At 36.0% G+C, this 10,880-nt stretch overlaps 1 protein-coding gene across 1 annotated transcript; it reads left to right on the top strand.

Moving 5' to 3' along the window:
* The first annotated feature begins 6,777 nt into the window (after positions 1 to 6,777).
* Positions 6,778 to 10,175, top strand: LOC133515656 (uncharacterized). Its single transcript, XM_061848227.1, has 4 exons — positions 6,778 to 7,943; positions 8,133 to 8,173; positions 8,373 to 8,511; positions 9,739 to 10,175. Exons 1-4 carry the CDS (start codon positions 7,913 to 7,915, stop codon positions 10,173 to 10,175), a joined length of 648 nt encoding a protein of 215 aa, XP_061704211.1. The 5' UTR covers positions 6,778 to 7,912.
* Positions 10,176 to 10,880: the final 705 nt, after the last annotated feature.

Here is a 10,880-nt window from a genome sequence, read left to right as displayed (position 1 = left end):
CACGGCGCCCTCCGAGTGGCTAGTGACCCTGCTGATTGTGCCGGGTCAAACCTAGTAAGGGCATTTATTTGTGTGATGAGTACAGATATTTGTTCCTGAGTCATGTGTGCATATTTTATTTATTATATTATAAGTATATATCCTTGTCTGAGTGAGGTATTCCCGATAGGATCGGATGAAGGATAAGATCGTATGATCGCATACATAACTAGCATTACAATGTGTGATGGCATTTCACCAGGTCGCTCTTGCCACATTGTAGTAACCGCTCAGTCGTGTCAGTCGTGTGTTCGTTTTAAAGAAAATACACTTTTTTACAAGTTTTAACAGATCCGCGGTCTTCAACCTACTGTACACTACTTTTTTGAAGAAAGGTATACGGCGGCATGGCTTATTTATTTAAAGTTGGCATACGAAGGCTGTAAAAAGAGATGCTATCTTTCATCTGTAGGTTAAAGATCGGATTACATCGGATAAAGTCACTGGTTGTTAATCTTTTCTCAGTGGCATATTATACTATGTGTTTTGTGACAATTTTAACATACTTATGTAAGTAAATACGCGAGAAATCAATCAAGTTTATCATTTCATTTAATATAATTATGCTCATGTTATTACTAAATAGAACTCATAAAACTAATCCTAATAAATATGAAATCAACAATAAGTTACCACGTAAGTAAGTACTTATTTCCTACATTCATGTTTGTATAAGGTTCCTCCTCCCGCAAAATACCGTAAAACTCTGAACTATTTTTTATATTAAGTATGACGCTCTCTGAGCAGAAAAAAAATAATTGACAAGATATGAGAAATGATATGTTTTTTTCTGGAAATCTATTATAATTTAAAAGAGTGAAGAAAATATTTTTTTTTTGAAGTCACCCCTATGTCTTTCAGTTGTATCCTTATTATAACTGCAACTTTTATCAAAAATATGTGAAACTTCACAATCTTTCTCACAAAACACTCTAAAATGATTTGTTTTTCTTGCAAATTCATAAGACAGTGCCTCAATTCAAAAAAAAAAATAAGCCTAAATTCCGCCTAGGTTCCTAGCATTACCCCATTCTCGTCTATATAGTCAATGCGGGCAGGTCGTGTTACTACTAGACCGACCTGCGTTGCGCGCGCTCGAAATTCCATTTCGAACAGCAGAGCTATAATACCACAGGGCGCTGCGAGCTCGATCTTTTGCAGCGGGTAGTGCGATGAGGGGTATAAGCTCCAGCCACACGGGTCGTTGGCGGCGAGTGCAGCCTTAAAGTGATAAATACCTTATAATGTATGAATATTTAATATCAATCTTATTGCGTACAGTTACTGGTAGGTATAAAAGAAAATATCTATGTTTTGAATCTGAACCCCATATGAAAAGTAAAAAAAAACCTGTAAGTTTCAGCTTCCTATTTGTTATTTATTGAGATATGATTTTGTTAAATCTTTCATAAAAATGTTTTTTTTTTTTATTATTATCCTCACTGGCTACTGTAATTTACGCAAACTTTTGGTATCATATGCAGTAAACATTTGCAGGTAAAAGTTAGTGCGAATGCGTAATATTTTTTCTTATGAAGTCCTTTCAACTCGCCGAAAAATAGTCCGATCTTAACCGGGTCTACCTTAACCTTACCCACAACACAAGCCTTATTGAGCTTACTGATGGACTTAGTCAATTTGTGTAATATTATCATATAATATCTTGTCTGTCTGTTAATATTTTTTCATTGAAACTATAAGGGTATTTGCCATTTTGGCTACGGAACCCTAAAAAGGATATTCTAAAGCATTTTAAATACATGCGATAAAAAGAAACTGACTCATAAAAGGTTACACAAATATTGGACTAAAAATATATTTTTTAGTGTTTTGCACTGCTGTTACATAATATTTTTGTGATCTCATGATTATATTTTTCTCATAAAATCCTTTCGCAGAAACGTCTTGCTCTTATTTTTCCTTGTATTTCTTTAGTTTGTCTTCCTTATTAATTCAAATGTTTGACTCTCACTGAAATAGGGTATGACTTTTATGAACATAGAAAATATTATTTTATCTCTTTTATTTATTTTATTATTATTTTCGCCTCAGTAAGAAGTATTTATAAACGACAAAGGTTAAAGAAAAAACGCATGGTTGGAGTTTGGAACATCATGAAGTGTTTTATTAAAGTTTAGTTTCTCTTAGAGCCACTGGCGCGTTCCAGGGTTAACCAACTAATTCGAAGTTAATTAGACCGCGAGCCACGAACAGTTTTCTATGACCAATCGCCTCCCGTGTGATAACTCGTAGAGTGGCTAACGATAACGGCTATGTATGATGAACTCTCACTGCAATAGACGTCAGCTGCTGCTCCATTGGTGGGTTAAGGAATGGCTACCATGAAACACGTAAAAAAAAATAGTTATCGCCTCCCGTTTGATAGTTTGTCAGTTTAGATGCTATTGTTAGTTAAAAAAATCGTCAGCCGGTTGTAACGCGGTGCAAAGAACGTCAGCTGGTCGCATGAATATGAAAAAAATAAGCGCTTTACCTTTTTATGATAGTTATAACAAAGTCATGAAACTTTGCATGTAGCTTTCCATCAGGCGTTTCAAATAAACGGATCGGAACGGATCACGTATTGCGCAGACTTTGCGGATATAAGTGGTAAGGCGCGTATTTTTTACATGTTCATGTGACCAGCTGACGGTCTTTCGACCGCGATACAACCGATTGACTATTTTTTATTTAAAATAGCATCTAAACTATCATCTGACACAGTATCAATCGGGAGGCGATGGCTGAAAAAAATGTTTTTTACATGTTAATATCATCAACTGACGGTCTTTCCACCGCGGTACAACCGGCTGACTATTTTTTTAATTTATGATAGTATCAGCTGGGAGGCGATGACTGACTATATAATCGATATATGCTTCTGGTCCACGGAAACAACACGGAGGAATCGGAGTTACCAGTACATTTTAACCCTGTATAAACGGTTCACCCTGAGTTAGTTGGCTAACCCTGGAACGCACAAGTGGCCCTAAGAGTAACTAAATTACACAGAAGTATAATTTAAATGTATATTGTATATGTATATACAGAATGACTGTAAATAAGTCTTAGTAATTACAAAATCAATGCTTTACACACATCTTCCCAAACTAAGCCCCCTAATTAAGTCTCAAGCTCTTAAAATAATCAAAACTATTTTAATTTATCCCATTTTTTAGGCTTCACATGGTTATCTTAACATAATGATTAACAAAGAAGTTAAAAGTATTTCAAAAGAACACTCCCCTCTTTGTTATCAATCGCCTGCCAGTTACACGAGTGTCACTCATAGTGATATTGATAATTATTAACATACATTGATAATATCGAGTGATAGGTATGACAAATAGGTATTTAATGTGGGGTAAACACACTTTGGGACTTTAATCAACTATTTGTTTTATTAGAAAATTTGCGATATTTTAATTCTACAGCTAATTTTAACAACGGGGTTAATGTAGTATTCTATTTCGCATTAACTGAGCCATAATAAGTGTTTTACCAATTTCAAGTTCCCTGTATATGTTATATCTATCGATAGTGTAAAAGACGGATAGGATCGATTTGTTTTTATCCCCTATCGTGTAATGTATCACTCTCCCAGCTGGCGGAAAACACACAAATTAAACTATTGAAATTTGAAGCAACAAAATTATTATTTAAAAAAAAGCCCTGCAACCTAAGTACACTGTGTCACAAGAGAGCAAAATGACATATACAGGTCGAGGGCGTACATTGAATTCTAAGCATAGTGAGGGATCCAAGTGGTGACGCGGAGTTAGGTAAAAAAATTCTAAGCTAAATAAAAAGTATGTAATCGAATTGAAAGAAAGAAAGAAATTGTAATCAATGCATGTAAAAATGTAATGAGTATACCATTTTTATATTTTATTGTGTTAATATTTTATACTGACAATAAAATATACTTACTAGAACAGAAAAGTGCCACTTTGACCACTCTAAGCAGGGAAGAAATAGTTATTTACGATACAAGTGCAAAAAGTAGAAAATTCGCAACGAGTAGTGATAAATTAAAACACGACCGTGGAGAGGGAGGAAGCGAATTACCTATTCGTACGTGTATCGTTAAACGTTTTACAGTACTATGGTCCCTTAAATTTTCGACATATGCACGGAAAGTGCTTATTCTCGCACTAGTTTTTATGCGAACACTAAGGGGGTGGACACAGGGACTAGCTAATTACTGAAAGAGCACCGAATTTTATAATGAAGTAAGGCGTATAACATCTGATTATTATTTACTTACTACTTTATTTTGACGATCATGATAGAAATTCTTATATTTCTGACACCAATGCAAATTTATTATGTACCTAATTGTCTTTCATGAAATAGATCATCTCATTTAATCATCTAATCTACTAAAGCGGGACTTAATCGCGTAAAATTAAATTTTAAATTGACCTTCTCTTTTATTAAATAATGATGCATATAACATCTGACAAGTAAAGTTTAGGCGTTGTTTATATTTTGTTATTCGATGTCTGCACGGGTACTTAGATGCATACGCGAGGCGTGGTGTTGTTTCAAGTCGAGAATCGAACCCGCTCGCCTCGACGTGACATTGGTAGGTCATGCACTCGACCGCTTCCGGCCTAGTTCCGCGAAGACCGATCCACTTCCTGTTGGACTTGTTTAGATTAGCGGGTTGAAATATATTACATCGATCACTTTAATCAAGTTAGTGCCGATAAGTTACACGAATAGTTATTCAAATGCCTCATGTAAAAAAAGACAAAAGGTCTTTTTAGGGTTCCATGCCCAAAGGCTAAATTATTAAGATTATTACTAAGACTCCGCTGTACGTCCGTCTGTCTATCTGTTTGTCCGTCTGTCACCAGGCTGTATCTCATGAACCGTGATAGCTAGACTGTTGAAATGTTTACAGATGATGTATTTCTGTTGCCGCTATAACAACAAATACTAAAAAGCACGGAGTCCTCGGCGGGCGAGTCCGACTCGCACTTGTCCGGTGTTTTTCTCTTATATGGTATAATTGTGTAATCCTCTTAGCCTAGTTGGTAGTGATCTTGCTTACAAAACAGGGTTCGGATCCCGGTAAGGGCAATTTAGTGTGTTGTAATATTTTTTCCTGAATTACTTATGGATGTTTTCTATGTACGTACGTCACTGCCTATCGTATCGCTTAGTACCAAAATTACAAGCTTTGTTTAGTTATGGTTTGTGGCTCGGTTGATATATTATGTTTATTTATTTTCAACACAGTTGCTCAGAACGACGTTTTTATTCCGCCGATTTTTGACTCATAAGTCATAATCCTAGATATTAAACACGCGTGCTTTTTCAGTATATTATAACACTCGTGCTTTTTCATTGTATTATCAGACTGAGTTAATAAGGTAACTGATTGCTAATAATGTGAATGAAACGGAGCCTTCTTATTTTTAACCAACATTACATTTTTTTTTACCAACTATTAGGTTTCAAATGTTAGTTCAAAGAGATTTTATCACACCAAACATAATTTATAGATTAAATTATCTCGTAAATTACATTAATGAATAAACATAACTTTTTTTGGTGGTAAGCGGTGATGGTAGCCGAGTGGATATGACATCCGACTTTCAATCCGGAGGTCGCGGGTTCAAATCCTGGCTCGTACCAATGAGTTTTTCGGAACTTATGTACGAAATATCATTTTTGATATTTACCACTAGCTTTTCGGCGAAGGAAACATCGTGAGGAAACCTGCATACATCTGCGAAGAAATTCAAAGGTGTATGTGAAGTCCCCAATCCGCATTGGGCTAGCGTGGAGACTATAGCTCGACCCCTCTCGCATATGAGAGGAGGCCTGTGCCCAGCAGTGGGACATATTTAGGCTGAATTATTATTATTATTTGTATGTCTTTCCCATCACGTTCCGGTGTTCAATGGTGTTCCGGACCTTTGGGAGGCGAGCGCGGAGCCGAAGTCAACACGTAGAGGCTTTTTTGATACTTTAATGAAATGTAAGGGGTACGCCTAGCGGATGTTGCCCGTGTCATGGGACGCACGCAGAGGCAGCACCCGCCAGGGAGTAAGGACTATTTGAGGGTTGACAGAATCTAAAATGAACTGGGCTATTGGGTAAAAGCGATGGACTAAATACTGGGCTATGGGATAAAAAACCGGACGCCTGCCTAATAAAACGATATTCAATTTTATTTCCGGCAGACGGTGACACAAGATGGGCCCCCACAAAAAGCGACATCTAGGATGGCTCAAGGGCAACACCGGTGTGAGCGACTCAGGGGTGTCGAGAGGTGTACACCGCTTTCTACCCAGTGGCTGCGAGCAGCCACTGTGCCAACTCGCGTCTTATGCAATTTTTCACTTCCACCCCTGGAGCTTATAGCTCTAACGACCCCACTCTAGGCGGCCGGTTAAGGCAAGCCAGAGGCAGAGAATCCTGTCCCACCCACCCTCCTTGCGGCTAACAGAACTCCCCAGGAGCACTCGGGTACGTGAGGTCGCTACTCCCCAACAGCTCGACACAAGCTGCCCTGCGTTGACTGATTGCACTGGTAAAACCAGCGGGCGATGGGGTCGTCACATCCCTACGCCTACATATTATTATTATTATATAACATTTTATCGATTTAATCTCCATCCATCGAATAGAAATACGAAAATATTAGCTTTTTACATTTTTTTAATTGGCTGTTTGTCGATTTCATTCGCGCCTTTGCCTTGCGCGCGCCTTGGAATCGTGCGAAAACGCGCCAGTCATTTTTCGTATTTGTCATAAAGTGGAATAGTTTTGCATGTTTTTAGTTTATATATTGACAAAAATGTCATTTTCCAGCATTAAAAATGAAAAACACATAAAATTGACGCTGCCAGTAATACCTACTAATAGAGGCGAGAGCCGAGAATGATAGCCTTTTATCATAAAAATCGGGTTAAAAATAATAGGCGGCATATGAAACTTTTTTTCAATGGAAAATCAGCAAAAACGCCCAGTCTTTCTTGGAAAACGTGTTGGTAGCTTATTTCAATGAACTGGCGAATAAGTACCTACAAGCCCAGCACGCTTTGGTGCAATTATTCGATGTTAAAACTGTAAGTCACCATTTTGAAAATTATACTTTTACTGTTTTGACAAAAAAAAATGATTTATAAGTTTTGTTTTTTCCTCGCAAGTGTGTTGAAAAACGTCGTATGAAACGCGTGTGCATTGGTCATTACCCACATCGGCTTTCTTATTTATTATAAGCACTTAGCACACTTGGATCATAATGTACTATTACGTAATATTAAGCTAATTTTACGGCTTAACTCATGTGTTGCTAGTCACTCGCGCGTCCGGAGAGCCGACGTCTCCTTTTTCAAGCACTAACAGTGCGAGTAGCATGCACATGTCGCGCGAGTGACTAAAAAGCCGTAAAATTAGCTTAATGTCAATACGAGTATGTCTCACGACAGTTTAAATTAGATTATTTACGTAATATTTACTATTGCTTCAATGTGCAGGTTTTTTGCTAAGTCTCTTTTGAGAATTGCACTGCAACAGATGAGTACATAAGTATATAACATGTAAAAATTAGACTTGAAAATCATAAAAATGAATAAGTATCAGAATATTTTATGGTTTTGAGATTATATTAACTCTACAAAAAACAGTAAAAGTTTATGTTTTAAAATAAACAAGTATTGTTTATTTGGTTTGGGTTGTGAAATGCTCTAAGGTTGAATATCGGTACCTACTGTACTTACTGTACCTACTCATATTCATGATCATTAAATTACACTACCTAGCTATGTAGGTAGTTGAAACTATTCGTACGTAATAAACAATTATAAGTAAAATTATAACGTATGAACGATTGCAATATGAATCACAGATCACAATGAAATGCGTTTTTATAAGCTTTATTATTGGTAAGTAATTACTAAATCTTGCTAAGAATAGATATTTTATTAAAGACAAAATACCTACCTATTAGAGCAGAAAATATTATTTCCTCGAGGTCCGTAAGAATATGCAAGTATGTGCACTTGTCGGATTTGTCCTAAATTAATTGTACTGTGACACCCGATGTGAAAACTAAATGTAAATTCCACTTTCAGAAATTATTTTCATAATTCAATCTGGTCAACATTTTATACCAGTAAGTATTTTCCATTTGCAAATATTTTTGTCATAATTTTCATATAATATCTGTGTCCAGTAGGGCTAAGATGGTGGGCTCTTTATTATTTGTCACCAAGTCTGTCACGTTCTAACGAGTATGTAAGCGCGAAAGTGACCGACATAGTGACAGGTGATAAATAGAACCATGCTGCCACTGCAGTATATTATTATTTCAGCCACTTCAGCATTGCGTTCTCGCCGAAATCTGCAACCACACACGGTCAGCCGTTTGTGGAGAGGACAAGAAGAATTTCGAACGTCGGATTTTCCACGACGAATGTGATATGTTTGAGTTGAATTGCGACGGTGAAAGAGGTTTAACATTTTTGTTTCTTTCTTTTTTAATTGTTGCTTATCGATTGTCTTCTTAGTCCGCGTGGATTTATTTCCAGAAATACACTTTCAACCCCTTTTTAACCCTATTAAGGGCTGAATTTTCTAGAGCACTAAAATTATTTTTCGTACTTTGTAATATTTTCTCTTCCTACTAATTTCAAGTCACTACTCAAATCGTTCCCCTTACAAACTTTCAACCCCTTTAAAACCCTATTAAGGGAAGAATTTTCATAAACGCAAAAAAAAATCTTGGATTTTATGAAAATGTCTTATTTAAGTTCCTAACTTATTATAAAACTTGATCCCTATATGTTTATATGGGGTAGCCTTTTGGGTAAAGCCTTATTATTAAATCAACTTTAATTTGTATTCGGCGTTTCTCCGTACTCATCTAGGTCTACCCAACACTGGCTGGGTAATGTTAGGTGTTGCATTATGTTCTTTAAATTTTCGGACTTTACCCAAAAGGCTTGGGTAATACCAGTTATACCAGGGTAAATTTGAGTTTAATTAACATTCTAACATTAACCGTAACCCGTAACATATACATCCCATTATAAATAAATGTGAGAGCCAAGTTTAATATGAAGGAGTATATGCGTTGTTTTTTTGACTTTACCGACAAAAGAATTTAGATCATGGGTGCCAAGTTTTGGTGTGGTTTTATTCCGTCGAATTATCAATCAATTTTCAGATTTTTTTCCTCTATATAACTTGATGCTAAATATCAAATTTCTAGGTCATCTGGGAGTGAGTTAGGTTTTTGATCTAGCTACTCATAAAAATGTATTTAAAAGTTAATTTATCAATAACTGTTTGAGCTACGTTTACGAAATTTTGGATTCTAGACAAGCTAAGAGGCTTTAATAATTGTGCCATATGTGCAGGTCAAGTAGGTTTCAAGTTGTGAAGGGGTCAAAAGTAGCTCGAAATGGTTCGTGTATATTACTCACGGTTGCTGCGAATGCTGCTGCATCGCCAGTTCCTTTTTCTTTGAACTTGGCTGGACACGCTACCGCTTGTCTAGATAGATGTATGTGCAGGAATTGCAGACTTAGATTTAAATGGAAATAAATGTTGATCATAATTAATTTAAATTCATAGTTTGAGCCCGACTATGTAACTATATAGATACAAATCTTAAAACTTATTGTGGAAGGCAAGTAAATAGACAACAAATTACATGTATATTTTATTTGTTTTTAGAATTTGCACTAGTTAATATTTCAGTTTGTTATCAACTAACAAACAACGGATTGCCAGTAAATATTTATAGTAGTAGAAGAAGATATAATAAAAAGATATTACAGAAAATGAAAAAAGAAATGTTGGAAAAACAGGCGACGTTTACTTTGAAACGGTTTCGGTTAAAAAATCAAACAACCCCGCTACCTGAAACCACTGTTACCACTTCATCTACTACTACTACTACTGTTGCTGCTACTACTACTGCTGCTGCTACTACTACTACTGCTGTCACTACTACTACTGCTGCTACTACTCCTATGAAGAGTATATCTACAGTCATATTAAAAAAGGAGACTGTTTGGAAAAACGGAAAATTATTCATGAAAATAGTAAAAGGTCTGAAACATGAATATCCTCAAATTACGAACGAGTCTAGTGGATATATAAGTAATTGATCTTTAGTTGATCCTCACAAAAAAAAAACCCGCCAATGTGCAATATCTTAATATTAAATGTATAAATGGCTGTTTATTAGTTTTAGTACCATAATTTATGGTCTTCTATAAACGCTCTTGAGTGCTGTCATGGACCAACTGGTAATGGTACAGCGCGCACTTAAATCTGCATTTCAGAAGACTTTACAAAACTAAATGATTCCTATATCCCTGTGATCTTTAGGGTCATTCCTCAACAATTTCATTCCCGTGGCTGTATCTATTCGCAAATCCCAAGGATAAGCTTAGCAGTGTTAGTTGTAGATGGAACTTGGCACGGGTTTGACGGGTTACACAGTCACCAAAAATGAGATACTACTGAAGCGCTCATGCTAATAAAGCAGAATCTCCCGGTAATTTGAGAATGGATAGATATGGCCAGGGAAATGAGATTTTTCAGGAATGACCCTTTAACACCTTCGCTGCTGTGAATGTGTTAAAACGTGGGTTTTTTTTAAATACAAATGGTGACATTTATTAAATTAAATCTTACGCTAGGGTGTTAATTAGCATAATGATAAAAATCTATGATCTCCCTTTTTTGAAAGTGCTTAAGTACTCTCTTTTTAAATAGTTTTAGTATAGAACGATATTAATAATAAGAAAAAACAAAATATTTAGTAATCTAGGTGATGATACATAATATACCTACTATAAGGTGTGACT

Source organism: Cydia pomonella, chromosome 2, assembly GCF_033807575.1.
Source record: "Cydia pomonella isolate Wapato2018A chromosome 2, ilCydPomo1, whole genome shotgun sequence".
Lineage (NCBI taxonomy): Eukaryota > Metazoa > Arthropoda > Insecta > Lepidoptera > Tortricidae > Cydia > Cydia pomonella.
This window is presented reverse-complemented; position numbering and strand designations above follow the sequence as displayed.